This window comes from Poecilia reticulata, linkage group LG17, assembly GCF_000633615.1.
Source record: "Poecilia reticulata strain Guanapo linkage group LG17, Guppy_female_1.0+MT, whole genome shotgun sequence".
Classification (NCBI taxonomy): domain Eukaryota; kingdom Metazoa; phylum Chordata; class Actinopteri; order Cyprinodontiformes; family Poeciliidae; genus Poecilia; species Poecilia reticulata.
Genome location: NC_024347.1, coordinates 5,578,584 through 5,603,424, shown reverse-complemented (window position 1 = coordinate 5,603,424; position 24,841 = coordinate 5,578,584). Strand labels below are relative to the sequence as shown.

The following is a 24,841-nucleotide window of genomic DNA, read 5'->3' as shown; positions in this document are numbered from 1 at the left end:
GAAGGGGGATAAAGATGAAGACCGACTGCTGACAGGAGATTGCTGTTGTCAGACAAAACAAGGATGGAGAATGCTTGTGTGGAAAAAAAAAAGAAGAAGAAGAAGAAAAAAAAAAAAGGGATCCACCCCGAACCCATCAATCAGTGTCTCCCGGCTCCTCACGGCTCTCCAAAACCGCGCCGCTGAATACAAACGAGGGCCTCGGCGCGCATGCAGAAGACGCTCCATAATAAGCCCATAAATCAATCCAAATGAAGGGACATCAGAACAGACATGAATTAGCTCAGCCGAGTTATGAGGAGAGTATACAAAGTGCGGTAATCTGAGGCGATGTGTCCAAGAGATTAATTTAAATTCCTAAGTGTCGGGCTGAAAGTTGGCTGATATGGAGTCTTAAGGATAAACCGGAGTAAGCCCAGACTAAAGAAGGATTCTGATAAAGGGGATTAGCAGCGAAAGGTCTGGATAGATCTGCCTCGGGAGCCGCTGGTTTTACTGTTCGCCACATTCCTAACCGGTGGTGTAAAAGTGGGGGAGTCTGGCAAACATCTGTCCTGTCAGCGTGACTGCTCATAAAACCCAGAGAGAGGAAGAGGGAGAGAGAGAGGAGAGGGTGATTAAGTAGTTAGGCTAAGTGGGCTTTCAGTTTCGGCTCCACCCAAAGTCAAAACAATGGCATGATTAGAGAAGCCAACAGCTAACAGCCCTGCAGCGGCGTTACGCAATAAAACTCGCAACAGCAAAACTTATGCTGAAAAAATAAATCACAATTTTGCAATTGCGGTGCACCCGTTAAATAAGAAACATGATTAAAATCAGACGTGAATCAGTTTGTTCACACCAGAAGTCATTAAAAACTATCATCCTCCTGCCACTTCCTGTCATTGTCTTCTTCGTCGTTTCCGCCAGCAGTAACATCCGCCTGTCGATCATGTGACATGAAAAAAGTGTTTCTATTGCAGTGTTCTGAAATACACCAATTAAAAAAGCCGTCTTATACTACTGCAAAAACGTTTTCACAAAAAAAAGCTTTTTTCCAAATTGCTGTGTTTCCATTGAGGACATTTATTTTCGTAATTACAATTTGCACAATTTTATATTTAAACTACAGGTCAACTTCAGTCCCAACACTTCCAGCTCCGGTTTAGTTCATCTTACAATTTTGTCCCTTTCTACCAGAAACCATTCATTGTAACTATTAATTAACAGTTTTTTATGTAGTTAAGCCACTGCAGAACCTGCAAAAGTAAAATAATATATAATCTAATGACTACAAAGCTGAATGCATCGAGTATGACACGCAAAAATCTGAGAAAATCAGACAAAATTTCAACATTCAATAAACAGCTGATTTAATTTTTTGAATTTGACAATATTTGTATCAGGCTCTAAGGTTTGTGTCAAACTCAAGACCTGGGGGCCAAATCTGGTCCCTTCTCATGACGTTTCTTTATGTCAAGTTATAGGCCACATTTCAGGTCATATGTAAGCGCAAAAATAGCTAAATTCTTTGTAAATATTTTTAAATTAGCGCCACAAAATTTTGGATCTTTAAATTAAAGAACAAAAAAAAAAGTTTTTAGCTGTTTGAATATTTTATGTTATGGAACATTACATTTCTATAGAAAATAGTGTAAAAACAAAAAGCATGTAGTTTACAATCTATTGGTAAAATTACTTGATAAAAATGTGTGCAGCACCGTGTTGCCTCTGCCCCACCTGTTGCTGCACACTGAAAATCAGTTAGCTAAAAAAATTGCCACTTTTTTTTCTCACTTAAAACACAAACAAATTTCCAAGTTTAGAAATATTTATGATCCCGAAAATAACAAGATTTCAATAGAGTTGAGAGTTAATCCTAAAGGATTCTGTTTCTGTTTTATCCATCTGCCTGTTGTTTTCTTCTCCTTGTTGGGTCAGAGGGGAGCGTCTGGCCCCACCGGTTATTGGGCCAGTTATTGGGTTCACCCGGGACAGGTCACCAGTTCATCACAGGGCAACACAGAGACACAGGACAACCGACCATGCGCGCGCACACACACACACACACACACACACCTACGGCCAGCTCAGAGAGACGAGTTAAGCTATCAGCTATGTTTTTGGACAGAGATGAACCGATCCACTTAGTCATTTCCAGTACCAATATCTGAGGTTCAGGATCGACTGACACCGATCTGAAAAAGAAAAACTGCTGAACTGATGTAAAATGTTTCTTTTTTTAAAAACAGACATAAATGTACTGAATTACAAACTAATTTTGTAACTCTGCACCAGAACAGCTCACTCAAATACACCAATAGCTCCACAAGTTTGGCCAAACATGTAAAAACAACTTTAATTAGTTCAGTCAGTACAATTAGGAGTAGAACAGCCCATTTAAAATAAATAATAAAGAAACTGACAAACACAATAGGTTGACCATCTTGGTCAAATATGTAAAAATAAACTGCAACTTGGAAGCTGGTCATCCCACCGGTCAATCACCCACACAGTCCATCAGCAATCAGACCAGTCAGCGCTGACGAGGAGAAACTGCCCCACAGCCCCCAACCATTAACCCACCGCAGCGGCTGGATTGCTAAAACGCCATGGGAGGAAGGGCAGAGTGCCATCCCGTCTGGTGAGACCATCCCGGGGAGGCCAAGAGGAAGGGGGGTTCCCACCAGAGCACAGCGCAATCCCCACGGCCCACTGCTGGCCCGACGCCCCCCACAGAGCAAAAGGCCAGCCACTGACACCGCCAATGGCTTCTTCACACCACCAGTCCCCGCCAAGCGGCCCTGGGCACAGAGGCAGGAACAAAAGAGAGGGCTGCACGGGATCTGCACAGCGCCCAGCCTCATCACAGCCTCACCCAGGTCGCTACAGTGCTAGAACCTCCCAGAGCTACCAGGAAACACCTGAGAGGAGCCCAGGCAGGAAGTAAGGATCTTTTACAGTAGAGTAAGAGAAGTTACTTTAAATCGTCGGTTGTCAGTGTGGTGGACAAAATACTCAACTATATCTGAGTAAAAGTTTATTCAAGTTAAAGCACTGAAGTACTTAGTTTTGAAAATACTTTAGTATTCATAAGCGCATGAGAAGGAAGATACATTCCTGTATTGTTTTCCGAGTGCTTTTACAATACTCCAGTAAGGATACTCAAAAAAAATTACTTAGGTATAGCAGTCAAGTAATTGCACTTCATCAGGGTTAGAAATTTGATTAAGTATAAAACACGCCAAAAATAATCAGATGTTGCAAGTTATACAAATGGATCTATGGAGTGACAAACTCAGCTCACCTTAAGGGTGACACCAAGTGAAGCAAAGCTTGTAGCGCGAGTTCTGCTGTTATCTCCTCAGTCTGCCCCCTCTCTGAGTGTTGACCTGCCTTAGTCAGTTTTTGTTTATATGTAACTGTCGCCAGTCTTGTATGTTATGGTTGTGTAAGCTGCAGCAGTGTGCAGAGAAGAGACAGAGGAAGGACACAGACTCGTAGATCCATAGCACATGAAATGTCCGGCCATCTCCATTTTATACCCAAAACTTTGGAAAACGACCAAAACTGCAACGGAACAAAACGCTCAGCATCCATGTTTTCTTCTGCATGAAACGTAGCCCACCGTTATTTTCTTTTGGTTTATTTTCCTCTCATTTCTTTCGAGTGTCTGCTGAGTCACCCCCTCACTCCCCCTCTCTCTCTCTGTCTTGTTTTAATCCATTAACCTCTTTGGAGGGCACGGTGATTTTCCTGTTTTTGATCCTCCATATCTCCCTCTATTGTCTTTTCCCCTCTCCTCCCCCCTATATCTCATGCGGCGTTTGGCTCGGAGCGGCCAGACGGAGGTAAGAAATGAAACGTCTGAGTGATTAATGTCAGCGTGGCGGTGTTGGCTCGCGTTGGTCTGAATGGTGTTAATGAGCGTGGCCGCCTGTAGATTAACTAACGGGTAGGCCGCCGAGGAAATTACACTTCCTCATCACAAGCGCTGGCTGAGGCCCTGGAGAGCTTTTTATCAGGCTTCGGCGGCAAGCTTTTAACCTTGAGCAGCCACATGGCAACGAATGAGCTCTCCGGCGCGTGTTCAACACCATTTCTCACGCCCAGGTGAGAGAAGGTTTCGCGTGCGCCGTCTCTGACTTCCTGCCGCCAGCTGCCATTTTCATTCCCCTCCTTTTAGCAGCTGTTTCTGTCCGCGCTTTGGCAATTCACACCTCGCCCCCAGCTCACCCCCCCTCCCCCTCCGCCTCTCCCTCCACAACGCTATCTCTCTTCTCTGGGATTCATCTTCCCGTTCTATTATCTGCGTTTGCCTCGCGAAAATGTATTGGCTCTCGGTTTTGTGCCATCCGACTATCTTTCTCTCCCTCCTGTCCCGCTTGCACAATATTTGTATGCGGCTCTTCTCTGCAACACCTCATTAATTCATACTCCTCCCCTACCCCTCTTCCTCCTTCACCCCCGCATCCCCCCCCCTTTCAGGAGCCACACAATAAATGCGAAGAAGAGGGCACAGGCTGAGGTGACTTGCATTGAGCATACAAAGGAGCTGTAGTTGAACAAAAGTCAGAACGAATAAAAATTTAAGTTAAATACTGTACAGGGCTTGGTCCGCTTAGAGCTACGGTATGTAACTTTTATTAAAAAAAAGTTTAATCATGACTAATGGAGAGATGACTTACTGTAACAGGAAGAACGTTTATCCGCCATAGCACCATAGCATCTGTAGCTATGCTAACTAGCCTTAGCATCTTCTTCTCTTTTGATTTTACTGGTTGCTGGCAAACAGATTTTAGTTTACTTTACCGCCACTTACTGAAGGGGAGTGTGAGCAAGAATTGAAACCCTAACCTACATTTTACTGAACTGTTCTGATTTTACAAGACACTGGGAAAAAATGCTTAAATGTGATTTGAATCTAAGAGAAGTAACTCAACTAAATTAAATTTCTCTTTTTCTCGCCTGAGCATTCACAACAGGCTCTGGAATCAGGAAGAAGTTGCAGCATAGCAGAGAGCAAAGAAGTAGAGGGGGCGGGGGATGAGCAGCGCCACACAAGATTGTGTTTGACAGCGCTAAGATATGCCTCCTAGCTCTGATTGGCTGTTTCTAGTTAGAACTGGGAGAAGGCAGAGGACCTTGATTTATTTATTTTTTTCACAGATTGTCTCATACCAAACTGTCACAACATAGTGATAGTTTCAACAAATATGCAAAAATGAAAAAAAAAAGTTTATATAAGTTGCATACTGCAGGTTTATTTAGCATCAATTTTATAATATGACAGTATGATTTCCTGCGCACAGAGAGAGGAGCTCGGTATTATTTTTTTCTTTGTAAAAATGTGCGTCCACACGACAGGATACGGCGCCAGAAAGCGCTGTAGCACTACCAGAGAACGACAGAAACACACAGAACGGCGCCAGGAAGCGGGATAGAGAGAGAGAGAGAGATGGAGCTATGACATCATTGATTAAAAAGAACAAAAAAATGAAACATGAAAGCGCCATTTTGAAATGTATTCACTCTAATGTTGGTTTTAAAAATGTTTTCTAGTTTCGTAAAACTCCAAAACCGTGTGCATGCACAGCCTGAACATTTGCAGACACACTTAAAAGTCTTTCTTAGCTAAATGTTAATAATATTTCGTCACATCATTCCCTCAATTTAAAGCTCTTCCACCCAAAGAAAGTGAGATTTCTGTTCCTCTGTGGATCATAGTGTAATGCAGCGCTGCTCCCTCCCCTACATATTGCTACTCACTTCCAGTCAGCAGGCAGACAGAAGGAAGCTGAATGTTTCCCTCACAAGAAAGGGAAAAAAAAGACTCTTAGGAAATGTTTCTGGTTTAAAAATCATTAATGATATGGAATCTAGAAGAAACATACTCACCACTATTATGAAGCTATTGACATAGTAACACAGCATAAGGTATATTATTTTCGATAAGCACTTAAACACTACTGATAACATTCAGTAGGTATTTATTCTATTCGATGTATAAATACTAAATAAACACGTTATAGAAAAAGGATTGAAGTAGAAATACACCAGATGTTTACATTTGTTCCTGAAGGTCACATTCATACATCAGAAATTAGATTTTTTTTTATTTATTTAGATCAGTTATGATCACAACAACTATTTCTATTTGCTAAATACCAGAATAGCAAACTGAAGTTTTAAGACACTAAGATCACTGAACTTTCTAACTTGGGAACAAAACAAAAGAAGAGGCTGTCATTATCTACTGTGAAATGAAAGGCTGAAGAGAGGAAGAGCCCAGTGTTCCAAAAGCCAGGTAAACAAAAAAAAAGCCAGTGTAAAGTTGGCAAATGCAGTTAGAAAAATCCTTCCTTTTTGGAGATATGTCCTCTAGTCCAGATGTTTCCCAACCTTGGTTCTCAAGGCCCTTTGCCCTGCATGTTGTAGATGTTTCCCTGCAATTCAGCAAGAGTCTGTTAATGACCCATCAACTGAAATGGGAAGCAGGGAAGCATCTAAAACATGCAGGGTAGCAGGGTGGAAGAAACTGCTGCAGACTGATGCAACTAAACTGTAAGTGTTTGGCTGTAAGGGCCATTGCTACTTTTGGAGGGAAAACGAGGGAAGATTGCAAGAGGTGAAGAATGTGATAATGTTGTGTGGGTGTTTTGCTGCAGGAGGGATTGGTGCACTTCAAAAACGTAAATGGCAACATAATACAAGAACATTATTTGGAAATATTGAAGAGACATTTCAGGACATTAGGCATAAAGTTCAAGCTTTGGCATAAATGTTTCTTTGGAATGGAAAAGGACCCTAAGCTAACACTAGATTACTTGCAAAGTAACTTAAGGACAACACAGTTCATGTTCTGGAGTGGCCATTGAAACGTTTGTAGGAAGAGCTGAAAAAAGGCATGTGTGCAAGGAGGTCTACAAACCCGACCCAGATCCAGCAATTCTGTCAGGAGGAAGGAGTCAAAGTTCTACTCTGTTGTGAGAAGCTTGTGGAAGAAAACCTACATTTGACCCAAGTCAACCCAATTTAAAGGCAATTCTATAAAATGTCAAGCAAATCCATTTTAAACTTCTGATCTTGTCTGTAGGTATTTCTAGGTCATAGGATCAACTGTTTGTCAGTTTTAAGTCAAAGCAATTCTATACTGTGAAAGGCCACTGTGTAGTGAAAGTCCCGTCCTCTTACCCTGGCACTGCGTATTCTCTCCAGCGGGTTCATAGCCGGCGACGCAGGTGCACGAGCCCACCGGAACCATCCACTCTCCATCCCCGTTGCAGTACAGTTTGAGAGGGACGGACACCTCCATGGCGTTGGCCACGCAGGCCCCTGGTGCAATCACCAGGGAGGTGGCCTCTGCACCCGTGGCGGTCTCAGGGAAGACGGCGAAATTGGCAATGGTGGTGGAGCACTTCTTGAAGAAAACCCTGACTGAGATGAGCGACATGCAGGCCCCCAGGTCCTGGAAGGCCAGGTAGAACCCGGCCTTGGACAGGGGGCCGAAGCTGCGCACTTTGGTGTTGATCCTGCCGGCCTCCAGCAGAGAGAAGCTCTCGTCCGGAGCAATAGTATCCACCTTCACGTAAGGGTTCTCCTTCCACAGGGGGCTGCTGTCTGTAGCCACGTCCCCCTCTGACTCGTAGTAAAACAGATTGAAGGTCTCCTTGCAGGAGCCCGGGATGTTGGGGATGCTTGCGCAGTCGCGGACAGAGAACTTGAGTTCCACGTAGACTCTCAGCACTCCTTTACGGGGGACGTAGTCTGTCCTCAGCCAGTTGTTCTGGTTCGGCTGCCGGACGTTGCACACCTGGTAGGTTCTGATGGGGCTCATGGAGTCATCGTATCCGCTCACTTCCTCCCACTGCAGGGGAAAAAATAAAAGTCAGAGGAACTCGGTCAAAACAAATCCTAGTAACCTGATTGGAAAGCTAACGAGTGTTAGTTAACTAATGCTTCCTAATGCAAACTGCTCAAGCATGGAAGACGTTCAAAACAGTCCTGTGGCGCTTGGAATGGATTACAAAAAAGAAATGACACACACACACACTGACACACATTCCCGCAGCATGCTGTGTGTACACGAGGCCTGTGAGGAATAATTTGGAGCTAAATCGCTTCTAATTGCATGAATCATTCAGAAAATTCCAATCATTATGGGCTATTAATAGATAACATTTTCCCATTAAAACACATTTCACGCATTCTATCTGTTTGACTAGTTCCGATGCCGAGCGCGTGCCGGAGGTCTGCGGGAAAGAAACGGGGGCGGGGCGAGCACTTTTCTTTGGCTGTGATCACAGCAAAATGTGTCGATTTAAAAGCTTTATTAAATCCTACCCTCAGAAGATGCAGCGTAGAGTGGAGGAAGACCTGTCTGTAAATCTGATGCGCCGCAATCGATTGAGCTTGAGGAAAGAGATTTGGTCTCTCAGACAAACGGCACTGTTGAAACTCAAACGTTCCCATGTGTCTTTAATGAAAGGAACTCCGTCCGTGCGATCGGGTCCAGCGGTGTGAGCGCTACTCACTAAGTCTTCATACACATGAAGCATGAGTGCATGTATTAGTTCATAAAGCTGTTCATAAAGCAGCCAAGCTGTAGCTCAGGAACCGCTAAGATTATCAAATTAAAGTAACTTTTGACTTTGTGTTTGCATTTATAAAACAGTGATGACGATACAGTTTCACATCACCTTGCAAAGGTATCCAAGCCGCTTGAGCTTCTGCATTTTGTCTCATTACAGCCACAAATCTTATTATATTCTTTAGGTTTTATGTCAGACGTTCACAGTTTATGCTTAATTGTGAAGTAAATCTTTGAAATGACTTATCTTGACTGGTACCCCTGAATACAATCCAGTGCAGAGAAACAGCATAGATTCCCGTGGTAACTGTGGAGGAGGAGCTGCCAAAATACAAATCTCAGGTGTGAGAATCTGCCAACAAGACATTATCGGTGCACTTTGATTTAAACTTATTAGAAATATGGCACAACTAAAGTCAGTATTGTAAAAACCCATAAGAAGTTTTGCTCATCAGTTTGCCATGATCAAACATGTGGATGACGGCGTTTTCCAATCTGGCTGGAGCCAATGGGATCACACACCCAAACAGAGGACCATACTGGAAGTAAACTTCTTCTGCCTCATCGCTATTGGTGTAGCTTAACCAGTTCTTCCTCAGTCAGCCCCTGCCAGAATCATCTTCGTTTGCAGATACTGCGCAGTTCTTTGTTTTTTGGGTGGTTCAAGCTGGATCTAGTCGGGTATTGTGCTCAAGCTATTTGATTGGCAGCAGACTGCATTCATTGGCTGACCCATAGATTTACGTCAACCGTATCCACATCTCAAAAACCAATCCACAACAAGACCGTAGAAGCTGCTAATCTATAATTCCATTGATGAACTTGGGGTCCAAACATTTTTATGAGTTGTGGCAGAAGAATAAATACAGCGTCAACCGGACGGTGCAACGCACAATGAACAGATACTCAGAGAGATTTTGGAAAATCTGGCCACCCAAAGGTACATGCCCAAAAGATGTCAACAGCATGGGCCGTACTGGAAGAAAACCTGTTAAGCCCCTTCTTCCATTTGCGGATCCTACGCGGTTCTTCCCTTTTTTTTTTGGAATCATCCAAAAAAGCAGGCAGAGCATGGCATTGCACCCAAGCAATTTGGTTGGCAGGAGACTGCATTTGTTGACTGGCCCATAGAGTTACGTCAACAACATCTCAACCATCATTTTCAGTGATGGTTCAAGCTCAAACTCAATAGTATGTGAGCTTGAACCAATCAATAACTCCATTGTCAAACCTTGAGGTCCAAAACTTTTTATCGACTGAAATAGAAGAGAACGAATTGCATCAACTGGACAGGGTAACAAACAACTATAGTGAGAAATGTCTGGTTGCCCAAGGATACATGCTCCACATGACATCAATAAACCACAGCTGCAGCGTACTCATGGCCCACCCATGTGCACATCCACATCATGAGGAACACTCTGCTGGTAACCGGCTAGAGTGAGACTTGACAATGGAGAAGGGGCATTTGAGACCACAAACAACTTGACACTTTGACTGGCCTAGTCAAAGTCCTGACTTAAATCCAACTCTGATTACAAAATGTTTACAGGTGTTCTCAGTTGAATTTAGCTGAGCTTTGCTAACAAGAATGGGCAAAGCGTCTAGATGTGCAGGGATGATATAGATTTGCAGTTGAAAGTTGGCCCTACAAAGTACTGTACAACACTTTTTAGACTCTTCATAATTAATACGTTCATAGTTATTAATTTTAATGTGTGGGAATGCCTTAGCAAAGCACTATATTTGTATTTAACAGCAATGTTTATATACAAACTAATGTTAGAAGCCCTAATATATGTTGTCCACTGGTCAATAAATTCAGTCCATTAGGAAATAACCTTGTGAGACGTCAATGCTTCTGTTTTTTTCCCCCTTCGGTTCCCAGTTCAACTGAATGCTTCGTTTCCATAACAAATGACTGCCCCAGAAATTGATTATTTCAACTGGAGGGAAAATAATGCATAACTCATCTCACGTCTCCGGGCTGCCGGGCAATTTATCCCCAAACGATGAGCCCAAAGAGTCGGCATCAGACGTCGTAAATCACCGGCAACACGTTGACGCGCTACCTGACAAATATGATAATTGCCGGCCCCTGAACGAACGGGCTTTGCCGGGGCGTGAGGGGAGCGAGGATGGAGGGTGGAGGGTGGAGGGGGGTGCGCTGCCTCGCCAGTCCTGACATATGACTTCATGGATGCCAGGACATTCAGAGCCGGCCGGAGGAGTGAAAGAGGGGGGGATTGAAAAAGGAAAAAAAAAAAAAAAGAGGGAGCTGGTGGAGATGGTTTCCATGGCAACCCAGCATTTCCATTGACTGACTTTGCGCTCACGTAGCGAAGACAAATTGCGCCGGCCGGGTGTGGGGGAGGTCTGTCAGGCTGTTAGCCCTGGGGTCAAATTCATGTTGTTTTATTTTCTCACAATTCCTACAGGGGGTATCAACTGAAAACCCTTAATTTCTGCCTGTAATGCGCTCTTGGGCCCGTATTATAAAAGATGCATGCTTTCAGGTTGCCAGGCCCTCATTCCTGGGGAGAGACGGAAGCTGCGGCCCACCTATGCAGTCCTCACATTAAGGGGATTTTCTCCCGGCCTCGATATTTGCTCATTTTGCGGCACCGAGTACAATCTACACATGCAAACTCTTGCACTTTTTTTAAGGACTCCAGAAAGATGTACACACTGAAATCTCACATTTATTTCACACAATGTCACCGTGTGCTTTTTACTATCCCAGAAAGTAAACATTCCCTGCAAAAACAAAGATATAAAACAGCAGGGAGGCTTGCTGTTCAAGGCAGATTGGGCTCTATTAACAGGCAAATGGAACAAATGCTGCTGGAGGAGAAAGAAGAAAAAAAACACACAAAAAAACACAATGCACAAAGCAAATTCAATGCATAAGCACACTAACTCTAACTCACCCCGCTCTCTGGAAACGTGGTCCAAGCCAACTCTGTGGTAGCCCACCGACTGTCCATGAGGGTTTCTGCAAACAGAGAGTAGGAGGGAGGAAACAGGAGCTCAAGTTAAATGGTGTGAGTGGGGGGGCATGGCTGCACAGCATTAAAGACACACAAGTTCCCCATACAAGACAAAGGAAGCAGGTAAGGCCTGCTCTACCTCTCCATCATAACCTCCACCCACGTGCGCTCACTTTTTGAAACCGCTGACAATCACAGGAGATCTGTGATGCAGCCTAATTAAGCCTCTGTGTTGCAGCTGTGTGTGTGTGTGTGTGTGTGTGTGTGTGCGTGCATGCGTGTGTGCATGTTCACGCCTGGCACACACTCCTCTGTCCTCACTCATTTAAGGAGCTCAGAACAAAGCGTCCTCCTGGATGCCTTCAGCCCGAGTTTGACTTTGTGGTTCAGAAAGGTCTGATAAGCTTCGGAAACTTTGGCCCAACAGGCGGCGTGTTGGAGGCTAATAGCTGCTAGTGTAAATTGCATTTAGCATTTAGCCTTTTAAATACCTCGTGCCTGAGCTTATGCTGACGCCACCTCCACAAGGACAATCTGTCTACATTTGAAGATCTGAAACTCGCCTCACATTCAGGTTGAAGCTCTATAACAACCATTTTGAAAATATATGGAATTGACATTGAAATTGTACATAAAAGGCAAACAGCAGGCAACTCTGCCCCCAAAAACCGCTATCTTCGGCTGGCATGGACAAACATCGGAGGAGTCCGGATCAGATTCAGTGACCTGGGGCCTCCTGGGGAAGCCTGGGCGGAGGTCCGGTCGGTTCGCCTCACCTCGGAAGAACTAACCTTGTTTACAGCTGCAGCGTCACCGACTCCCATTGTTCTGTTGTTGTTGGTGCATAATCAGTGAAACAATTACACTTTCTTCATGGAGACTCAATGACACGGCGCCTGCTGTGCACCATTTGCTCACAAGTTGTTGATAACAGTGAAGAAGGAGGAGGGTGTGAGAGGGCTAAAATAAATAACATGCTCTGTGTAGAGCAGTGGAGGAAATGTGGTTCTGTTGTGGCGGCAGACCGGAGTTGGCAAACGGTGTCTCGTCGGCTTTTGTGTGGTACTGATAGGAGGTCGGTAGGTTTAAGCAGAATTTACAGTATCTATGTAACCATGGTAATCACCAAAGGTTTACTTTGCCTCATGAGGGAGAGAGATTTGATCAGAACTAGACTGGATTTGTTTGGATCATACAGACACTCATCAGTATGGCTGCAACAAGCTACAGATAAAACTGAGCATCTAAATTTTATCAGCTGGTTGACGCCTTGGTTTTATTGACTAATTCAGTTTGTGATTTAATCTCAGTATGAATGTAGAGAACACTGGAGGGCAAACGGCATCGTGAAGACCGAGGAACACAGCGGACAGATCTGAGGTCGGTTCAGTCCATCATCTGAAAATGCAGAGTGTGACACTACTGCAAAGCTAGCAAGATATGGCCGCCCGTCTCAAACAGGAGAGATCACTATCTTGGAAGAATGTTGTGTAGTCATGAACTAAACACATGCTACACAAAAAGCCATTAGCTATGTTTCCATCCAATTGTCGTGTGGCATTTGAGCAAATTTTTAAAATGCAAAAAAAATCAAAAATGCTAAATAGGCATGTTTTTATCTACTGGTTTGGAGCAGATCAACAACGCTACGCAAAGCGCAACTTCGTCAGGCGTTGACGCTAGGTATGGCTGTAGTAAGCAGGAAGTAGCATGGACCACACATCTCATAAAAAATAAATGGAGTCCTCCCCTCCGGCATGGAGATGTGGATTGAGATTTCTGTGCCTCTGGTAAGGCACAAACCCACCAGTGGATTGGGGTGTTTGCTACATCAAAACTTATTTGGAAAATGTGTTTCCATGTTTTAGCATACTAGCTCATTTTCTGAAAAGCCAAAAACCACCTCAAGCTAGCTTAAAAATGTTTTGCGGTTTTTTGTAAAATTAAGAAAGTTATTTCAAATTTAGCCATTTCCATCAACCTTTTCTATTGCGATACTGCAATAGAAAAATGTGCATACAAAAATAATGGAAATGAGGATAATGTTGAAATAAAGCCAAAAGTTTTAGTTTGTCAAGTCAATGAATGGAAAAATCGAAAAGATGAAAAAGTATACTCTGAAAACCATAACTCAGATGTTTGGTCCACACACGAAACATTACATATTACTATAAACTACCACTGTCATCGCTTTTTCTTTCACTAGATTATTCCAGGTCAAACAGGAAGGGTACTTTTAGCATTAGGTGTGTTGTTTTCTTGTTCTTCTGTGTGTCTAAAGTTCAGAGATACCGGTGTTGGGATTTTATTTACTGCATTTGGGGGTTTTTTAATTAGTATTTTATCAGTTATCAGACATTTTAGTTGAGAGATAAAGCTTTAAATAATCAACGGGAAGAGCTTTGTGAGCTCATTTCTATTTTAAGCTGTTGTACTTTTACATCTGCTAATGAGAATTATCTGACAAGAACAACACCAAAGCCAGAGGAAAAAACACAAACACACTGAAATATAAAGATAGGAAGAGTGTAATTAGCTTTTGAACTGATAGTGTGACATAAGCACTGTAAATCTGACCTCATTAATTGAATTGAATACAATTGAAGACTTTATTTTTAATGTGCACCCATATATCCAAGAAAAAAACAGGCATTGTGCAAATTGTACTGCTATCAGTAATACTATCTTTAACAGACTGATAACTTATGAAGGCTCTGAAGAGGCTAAATAATGCAGAGTCAAAAATAAAACCTCTCAACATTGCCAAAAAATTCAAGTATAAAACTTAACATTCAAAGGCAAATACAGGATCCATTACAATAAACAATCCTGAGTTACTGAATSAAAACTTCCTGATAGCATGGCGGCTAGCTGATTACTGCTAGTTCTGATTGGCCATTTCTGACTGAGCGGAGTAATTATGCAGAAAAGGGAGGACGCAGAGGAGATCAATTATTTTTTCAGAGATTGTTTCATGTTAGGACAGCGAAAGTTTTAAAAAGTATGTATAATGTATTTTTTTAAGTTAGATGCTGCAGCTTTAAGCAGAGGTTTGGTGTGAGAGTCACTACCAGGTGGAGCAGAAGCGGCGCTCCGTCTGTCAAATATTACTACCTGTAGCGCGGAGCAGCGGATCTGATCCTCCATATGTCTTTTTTACTGCAGTGAGCCTCGATGTAGCCAAACTCCTCAAGTATGGCATTGTTTTTATGCCATATTAGACTCGTCGTGTTGATGCATTTTGATGTGCTTCAATTTTCTGCCGCAACACGCAAACTTCCCCAATCACTCAGTGCGTTATAGTTCCACATCGCTTAGTATTTGTTGCTGCGCGTTTGCTCAGTGTGAAGGAAAGAGGAGACCAGCTGCACAGGCAGACTGCGAAATGAGAAGCAGGTGATTGGTTTGTGTGATCGGCAACAAGAGACTGTGATCGGTGATCACCGATCATACACTTTTTCACGGAAATCGGCCGATTATGATCGGTGGCCGATCGATCGGCACATCTCTAATATATATATATATATATATATACTGTATGTATACATAGATATTTTTCAAAAAGAAGTGGGAAGAATAGGAACGTATTTAACTTTGCCTTTCTGTTTCACAGTCAATTAAATGTTTGGGTGTCCTGTTTAAGTCACAATTCATATATGTAAATCCAAAGAAGTACACACATTAACAAGTCTACACATACCCACTCATATGTGCATCCAATCAAATCGTTATATACATTTTTATTAGACTAAAAGTTACTAACATTTTGGATTGGCCCAATATGATTCTGAACTTAAATTCATGCCATGCAGGAGCTAAAAGTTAGGACAATGGCAAAGAGGCATTTGAGCTGTTAATTTAACACCTGTCATTCAATCTTTAGAGGTTTGGGGACTTCATAAAAAGACTAAAGATTTTGAATTAGTACTCCAAAATTACATAAAGGTGAACTATACAACAACATTTTAAAGGTCAGCATAGTTTGTTTTTTGCCTCCAATTCCCTTTGATAGACGTCATGAAATAGCCTGCAAGCTAGCTCGATCGCAAGCAAAGGTGGGGTGGGGTTGTGTTGCATTCCACCCAAGCCAGTCTAGGGGGGCATGGCAATAAATAAGACAGCATGACGAGACGAGAAAAAACTAGGATGTAGTAAATTTATTTATAGAAAGACAAATGTAATCTAGAATTTAAAGGAAAAACCTAATTAATCTATCCTAAAATCTCAGGTTTCTAAAGATGAACCACCAGCACCAGCTAGTGAAGGAGACACTGGTCCTTTCTCTGTCCAGCCACAAGCTGGAACAAAATGAACAACCAGTTCTCTAGAACAATAACCATAAACCCTTAAACCGCCTAGTAGAAAGAACCAGCACTCATCCTACCAAATGGGAACAAAACAAAAGGCAAGTCCTGAGTCACCAGCAGCAAACCAGCTGCGAACAAAACAGCCAAAAAACTGGTCTGAAGCTACACACATGCTGCCCAAATGGCCAAATGGCAATAAGATCAGCCCCACACCCTGCTTTGTACTCTGCTCATTAGGGGGCACAGTGGAACCAGCTGTACCTGCTTCAGCTGCAGCAAAACTAAGACCTAGTCGGGTGCCTGGGGAAATGAATACATTTTTATGTGTTTTGGCTTTTTATCCACTCAGAAACTCTGTTCAATATCACTAAAAATTACTATAAATCACTATAAAGCTCATACGAAAGTGGAGATTTGAGAACCTCCCATAGTTGTGTGTCTTGTGAGGAGGTTGTACCTGCACATTACAGTCTGCAACAAATAATGTGCAGCATGTCCACACATGCTTTGACATGATTCCCAATAGATACTGTGTCTTGTTTCATTAACTTTATATTCTAATATTCTAATTAAAAGTAGTTCAACCTGTATATCTGTCCACACAAATGAACCTCCTTCTGCCAGGTTTAATTCCTAACAGGAAATCATGATTGTTTTGAAGCAATCTGATTGGCTGACATAGATTTTAGCTTTGTGCTACACTGCCCCCTATGGGTTTGGCATGTTTAACACAACACAGATTTGTGTTTATTCTGTGTGGATGAAAACTTGTGTTAAACCGATAACGTAAATACAACATTATTTTTTAAACGATGTGGTGTAGATATTAGTTTTTATAAAGAATACGTGTAGGAGAAGGAAGACAAAGTATTTACACACATGCAGGCACTGGTGCATGTAAAAAGCTATATTTCAGGAGTTGGCTAATAGTAATATTACAGATATTTACCGATATATTTCACTACCATTGCGGCAAGATAAAAATCAGTATCAGTTGTTCATATCGGCAAAGTTCTATTTATCGGGCACAGATACTGATCTGTTGAAAAATTACGAATATCTGATGTTATTTTCGATATATCGTGCATTGCTATTAAAAACCCAAACAGAACAGCTAAGGAATTAAGTAAAGTGGAGTCTGAAGTCAGGCTTTGTCATCCAACATCATTGCTTAGTAGGTTACTTATAGTCAAAAGTATACCATACAACATTTAGTGGTGGTTAATGGCAATAATACTAGTGCTATTATGCCACGTTAAGTTTTTTCTACTTCTGCACTTATTTTCTCGGGCTTTTACGTTTAACCGACACCAAAAATGTAAGCTCTGCCTGTAGCACACGTAAAACAGGCTGCATCGTCCCCCGTTTCCAAATCACATCCCCTTCAGCATATTATATTCCTCGTTGGTAAAACAATGAGATTAAAAGCTCTGGCGGTTTTCAAATGAAAAGCAAACAGACAGTTGAGAAAATGTGAAGGTATTCCTTGGCAAACAGCTCCTCGCGGGGACCGACGCACCGGGGAAGGAGATAAATCTCAGCTGATTCTAATGACTCATGATGATTTACTGCGCCGTGTATTGCTGAATCCCCACTGTTCCCCACTCTGAACAGCTCATGTCACTCATATGACTAATTAATGCCTTGCGATGCCTCAGCCACCATCAATAATCGCCGGGTCATGCAGTCAACATGAAGATGTTTGCCTCATATTCTTATACGGAACTGAAAACCTTTTTTTTTTTTTCCTAAGGAAATCGGCATACTACTTAATGAATAACACTACTATTATTGCTACTAGCCACCACTAAAGATGAAACGCAAAATAGTCGATAATAACATAACCTTATGTCAGCTGTAATTGCAGATAATGTTGAGGGGTATGAATTATATATTAAGAGTGCAATTTAAAGTCGAGCTGTATTTTTCTTTGAACATAATGTGCTCTGGAATATGCTGGAAAAGTAAAAAAAAAAAAAATCCTCCTCATTTTAAAAGACTAACCGAACCCTTCTATTGTTGTTAACAATAGAAATTCCCCTTTTTTCCTCAGCAGGATGATTAATAAGTAATATTTATGCACAAAGCAAACCTAAATTTACATTAAGTGCCGTTGCTCCGCTTTAAAAGCCTTCTTCGTTCCTTCATGCTTGTCTGCAGAAGGGAATGAACGACAGCAGCTAATAACCTCAGTTGTTAAACCCAAATAAATGCCTGTGAACAAGGTTGTTTTACTGATTAGCACGGCTTGAGCCAGGGAGGAGGAACTAATCAGCAAAATCAGCGCCTGTTGTCTCTGCTTGGCCACACTCGGGCCTCTGCGGCGCACCAGCCAAGCGAACGGTGACGCCGCATGTGCCGGCTCGTCCCCCCACCCCCCTTGAGCGGGTGATCTGGAGCGTCGGCCCCCACCCGTTGCCTTATCTCTCCCAGGTGCCCTGAGGCAACAGAGGCAGAATCAGTCACCCTCAGCAAACCAAAGGTCTGAGCTGCTGCTGCTGCTTTCACGGCGCACACATGCACACGCTGCGGGCTGACGCCGCCGCTGCCTCTGTAAAAGCTGGGTTTAAGACCCCGTGTGAAGAGAGGCAGCATCAAGCCCGTGCAGCTGTTATAGGTTAAAGTTTCACTGCTAGCAAAAAAAAGTAAGGTGAATTCAGGAAAAATGGGGCGCTGAGTTAAAATGGGACAAAACAAAGGCTGGAGTACGATCTGTCTGAGCTGGACTTACTGAAGAGTTACTTGATGCCAAGGTGTGAAAATGTCTATGTGCAAATCTTTGTCGATATTCTGCTGCTGAAAGGTCCAAAAGTGAAATTAGTAGAAGCTTTTGGAGTGGTTTAATCAAAGATCCGATTAGGGTGTAGTGGTTTGACCTCAAACATGAGGTCAAATTCATGATTAAAAACTCTTCAGTGTGACTCAATTAAAACAATTCTGCAAAGATGAATGGGCCAAAACTCCTCTTCATCAATGTTAAAGACACGACATCTTGTCACAAATGCTTGATGGCAGCTATTGCTTTTAAGGGTTTAGCAACCAAGTTTTTAGGTTTAAGGGTCAATTACTTTTTAATATAGCATCAGGTTGGTTTTGATTGTTTGTCCCCTGAATAAATTAAACCAGCATTTCAGGTCATCTATGATTAAAAAATAAACAACCTGTACATGAAAATGAGTAGAAAGAGAGGAAACAATACAAACAGTTTCTAAAAGACCCCAAAAGACTAAGTGACAGCAGACGGTAAGAGACTGTTGATGTGGCCTAGAAGAGGTTTTTACTAGTAAATATCCTGCCTGCAGCTGATTCTAATGGCTTTAATTTAGTGAAATTGTCATTAGATTCTGAGCAAACTCTGAGTCAGAATCAGGACGGAGACGAAAGCCACTGCCACCTGAAAACAACAGTAGTAATCCAAAAGCTATTTTATAAACCTGTAAATCGGCCTCACATTTCTATTAGTTATTTACAGCGCAGTTGACAGTTCATTTTAAAGACATGTTACTCTGGCCATATATACCAGCCAGTTATATAAGTATTTGTATAAATGCTTTTGTAAGATGCACTATGACACAGTAAAGTAGAGGTTTGCTCTGCGCTGGGAGTCTCTGTTGGTTTACGAAGCCTACAAAGTCCTCATGTTTTCCTCTTTTTCCTACAAACACTTCCTGTCAAATTGCTGATTAGTAAAGACCTCTAGTGCCAGATAAATCATTTTCTAAAACGCGTCAGTTGCCATTGTCTGTTGGTTTCAAACTGAATAGCCATTAGCTAGACAATAGCTTCCTAGCTAACCTCAGTTTTCTCAAAGTGAAGATGCTAAAGGACATATCTACTACTGGTGAGGTATTCTTATTGCCATAACATATTAAAATACATAAATATAAAAACAATACTACTATTTTTGAAACATTTTCACTTTTAGGTTATTTAGTAGTTTGCCGTCTTTGTCCTTTCCACAGTATTTTGGCTAATAGGCCAAAATAGGCATCAGTGTAACCACAAACATTTTAAAGTAGCAGTATTATGTAAAACAGACTTTTTTTAAGCTTTACACCATGTAATAATGTTATTCCCTCATCAAAAACACCCAGAGTGTTACTTTGATTCTGTCATGCATGTTTGAGAAATCAATTAATCTCCATGGCAACCATTCAGCTATGCAAAACACCTGGTTGGACTTAGCCCCGCCTTCAAGACGCAGCTCCTCCTCAGAGCTGCAGCTTTCAAGCTTCTGCCACACAGAGCAATTCCCCCATTCAACTCCTTCAGACTAGCCAGCAGTAATTACCAAACATCTGTTGAAACTGCGCATCTGCTGAGTTCATTATTAAAGGCATGCTTCAGTGGAACGCTGGTACAAACTTTGTTAAAGTTTTAATAGAGGAGCCATGTTGTGATGACTTCCTGAAGGTGGAGTTTCTGGAAGAGCAGGAGCTTTTAAAGAGACAGACTCCCAATTTTAAAGTGTTAAACTATGCAGCACAATTTCTTTTAAGTCATAGTTGACATCAAACAACTGAAGACAAAATGGTTACTTGATTGTGCTATGAATTGGCCCAACGTGTCTGGAGAATACATGATACTGCCCCTTTAACACAGCTGTCAATAACTGTTAATATTATTGTTATTATAAACAATATAATCTGGTACTGTGCCTAAAAATATGCTTTGCCCTGTAGTTCTAAACTATCAGCTATTGTTGAGCTAATTTGCGTTGACCTGATTTTGTCGCACATCAAAGGGGATTCTTAATGTTTACAGCTACAAAATAATTTCTCCACACTTATTTTCTCCAAGGTGCAGTTATTTATTCAACACATCCCTATTTATCCATGTAATGTCCTTTCATCTTATGCAGCACTTATTTGACGGCGTTTAGGAAAACGTGCCGAATGCGGCCCATTTTCGCAGACCTACAGAATCATAAAAGCCGTTAAAACCTCGCAGCCAACACGAGAGAGGATAATGATGCCTATCCTCGAGCTTAAAGTCGACTCCCGGCTCATGTGCCGCCGTAAAACACTGAAATGGCAGCATAAAAAAGGGTTTCCGTTAGCCAGTAACTCTCCTCTCCAAAGCGTGTCGACTCACTAATTCCCAGAGACCAGTTAAGGTTGAAAAAGATCCCATTTGTTCCACAGTTCTCCCCCTTCCCTGGTAAATTTACAACACCCCTGAGATAGGCCGAACTGTTACAACTCAAATCCAGATTTCTGGTCTCTCCCCCCCCCCTCCCTCTCCCACCTCCCAGCCTCGCTGCTCTCCACCTCACTCATAAAGCTGCAGCAGAGGTGGAGTCATTCACCCCCTGGGGTAAGAAAACAATGCAGTAGTGGGAACTTTAGAGCATCACCACTAGTGGCATTTAATGCTGTTTTTTTTTCTTTTTTTTTTCTGATCGCCTTCTGGAGCCAAAATGCCACACAACTCTGTATTCTCCAAGTGCTTGGGGAGCTCATGCATGCTGATGTTTTATTCACTTTGTGAGAGAGGGGGTTGGGGGGTATGATGAAAGGGGAGGCATCCCTTGTATCGCACTGACACTTGGAGCCAGCCAGCAAACACATGAAATATTCACAGAAAGAAAATAGCATCATCACCATTGATCAGTGATGATCAACAGTCAATGATGGGGAAAAATAAATCCAGCTTTTAGGCATTTGTAGGAGTGTCGGCGTGTATCGGGTCAAGGTTTTTTATAATATCCTTTAGTGAGATTACAGGGAAAGAACTTTAGTTTTTCTAACCATTGAGCATAAAGTTGCACAGTATCTGTTGCTCAAACTCCAAGCCATCACTCTAATACCCCAATCACACTGCCGTCTACAGCATTTAATTTCAATAGAAGACAGTTGGTAGTCAATTGAGAGACGAGACGCTGGAAAATAACTCCCTCACATCACATTCCTACACATTTAACACAAAAATCTTGACCATCAGGACAAGCCATGTTAACCAGACATATGCTCTAGAATCAATGCAACTGGGATAAATACCATTAGCTATAATTGCTCAATATCGATGTTGTTAATTCTCATGCTCACTATCCAGAAGCTTCACTCACCTCTAAATGCAGAATGCTTGAAACCTTCCAACGCACTTAGTGTGTTGGAAGGCCACCAGACTTTACTTGTTTCACCTCCCTCTACAGGCTAAGCATTGGTCATTTATTTTAATTAGGGATTTTTATACACCAGTAGCAATGACAGTTAAGATGGATTAATATAGCTGACACATTGAACTGGGTGCAATTGATGTAAAAGTGGTTTTCTTTTTGCAATTTTCTGGGGGAAACTGCTATTGTAGGGCAGATCTGCTCCTCTTCCAGCTTTTGCTGCACACTGCTGTTGAGATGGCTGAAAGACCGCTACTGCATTCCGACCCTAATGGGCTCGAAACTTGGAGAAGCAACGAACGACAGCAAAAGACACAACTTTTCTGCCACTCGGGGTGAACCCAACACACGAGACGCAACAGCAGGCTAGTGACGCAACTTTCTTGAGTCGCGTCACTAGCCTGCGTGAACTTCTACAGGTACGAGCTTGAAATTTCACGTGCACCAATTTTGCAAATGATTGTTGTGTAAGTTTCTTAGGAAATGAAGGTAGTGACGTCGCCTCCAGATTGTCAGACGCTTTCCAAGAAGGACTATTTTTGAATTATTTTCAGTTGTGAAAAATAGAGTACAAACCATCAGTGATATTAAGCTAACAGTTTGTCTGACTGGACACTCCGACTAATTAACAAGCTAATATACACTTATTATTCTTTTGACTTTGACTATAAAGAGCAGAACAATAAAACATATATTTTGAGCAATAAAGCCTTGAAATGAAAGTTATTACATAGGCCTGTCGCAATAAATCAATTAATTGCATGATGAATTAAAATGAGCTAAATAATTTATATTTGTACGATTTATCGTTTTTCACTTTTCTCTCTCTCTTTCTACCAAAAACAAGATGAAAAAAGTCTTCAGTCTGGTGCTTTGGTCTCAACTAGTCACTTTTTTAAAAAGACAATTTTGTTTACAGATACTTTGTAGTTCATTTTATTTGTTTTATTATTATTATTATTATTTATTTATTTATTTATTTATTTATTTATTTATTTATTTATTTATTTATTTTGGATATTTTAAATGTCTTCCAGTTCCAGTGTAAAATTGTGTTAAAACAACAAAATTATCGTTTATCACAGTAACTTCTGGGACAATTTATCGTCCAGTAAAATTTGTTTCCGTGACGAGCCTAGTGTTCCAATCAAATTGCAATTTTGGCAAAAGTAAGACTAGGATTAATTGTAACTTTTGTGTTTTAGGTCAACGAAATGAGATCACTTGTTTTTATTTTTGTTTGTTAATAAATATCAGGATTTTGTCAAAATATTGTATTTTTTTAATCAAGATGATCACACTGACAACGTCATACAGGCTCCTGCCTTCGAGCTGGATTTGCTCTGGAATGCGTGTCTCACTGGAGTGAACCACAGTGGTTAGAGTTGATACTGATCCTCAGCTTGATGCTTGAGCAGAAGCTCTTTGAACAAGTTGAGCTGACCTAATTCAGTCTTTCTCGGCGGCCGCTCGAATATGCTTTTACAGGTCAGCAAATAACGGTTTGACTCGATATGAAGACATACTGAGAGAGCAGAAGAATCCGAACGATCACCCCTGCTGATATGGGGGGAGGGGGAAAAAAAAACAACAACAAAAAAACAGCCAAAACACACAGACACACGTAGATCCTTCAGATTGCTTTATAAAGTCTCTTTCCTAGCGCTCATCCGTCTGGTTTATTAGCTTTTAAAATGAGAGGACAGTAAACGCTGACTGTAAATGAGAGAATTATAACATAAAAATGTCAGAGATGCTGAGGCCTTTACTGCAGTCTGGGGGTGCAAACAGGGGGTGCATGATTCAAATCACACTTCCTTATGCGACCGGTGTCCTGACGAAGAATATTGTTACTTTCCTAGAACAATGACCTAAGTCATTTTTTGAAATGACAAAAAAAATGTCCACCTCTTTCTTTCCAAAAGATGTTTTAGGCAACAAAAAAAGTTATTTTTGGCAAGAAATAACTTAGTCCATTATTTTAGGAAGGTGACGATGTTACAAAAGGGAATGTTTTTGAATGGCTATGATTGCTGTGTGATGCAGTCGCAGCTTAAAAAAAAGGAAAAAAGGGATTTTATCGTTACTTTTATTGCAGTCGTACAAGAAAATATTGTAAAAAAAAAGTCCATATTACCCACCATTAGTTTATCAGCAAAACAAAAGTTAGGTGATGAAAACGACTCAACTTGTGATAGACTTTAACTATACCCCTAAAGCAATCTATTTTATATGGATTTTTAAATGTAGCTTTTTGAACTAGATCATCAGTAATTGCTATGTTTATATTTCAAAATCCAATAGAATGCGTATATTTTTTAACGTTTAGCTGCGAAGAATGTTAAACTGTATTTTTCATTCTCCTTTTGGTTTTTTGGGGGGGTTTTGTGTGTGTGTTTTGTTTTGTTGTTTTGTGTCTCTCACTCCTTGGTAGAGCCCCTGATAATCCCTCCCCTTCAAACTCCCAGCCTTTGTACAAACTCTAGCAATAATAAAAAAAAAAAAAACCAGGATGCCACATTCATGCCAACAGCAACCTGCAGGAGGAAAAAGAAAAAAAAATGGCTGTGCCTGCCTGTCTTCCAGCTCATTTAAACCCATCTGATGATCTGCCCTTCATGTTTATCCTCAGAGGACAAACATTAGTTAACCCCTGAGCTTTGAGTAACGGGCTCTGGCCTGGGGAAGAGAGTGGGTGTGGAGTGGGGGGTAGTGGGGGTGGTGGTGGTGCTGATCGTCTCTGTGTGGGGAGCCCACTGGGACTCTCAGTGCTGCCGCCGCTGCATTGATTTACTCGCTGACACCAGAACTGATGAGGGATCAAGCTGGCCACGGTCCAGCAGAGGCAGATTGGATG

General features: G+C 41.7%; 1 protein-coding gene across 1 annotated transcript in view; it reads right to left on the bottom strand.

The window, feature by feature from the left end:
• Nucleotides 1-24,841, bottom strand: part of ephb3a (eph receptor B3a) — a 67,164-nt gene that overhangs the window by 41,028 nt on the left and 1,295 nt on the right. The window contains exons 2-3 of the mRNA XM_008433273.2: nt 11,500-11,564; nt 7,174-7,846 (exon numbers count right to left, since the gene is read on the bottom strand). Of these exons, the coding sequence (XP_008431495.1) occupies nt 7,174-7,846; nt 11,500-11,564 (738 nt within the window). The remainder of the gene's footprint in view (nt 1-7,173; nt 7,847-11,499; nt 11,565-24,841) is intronic.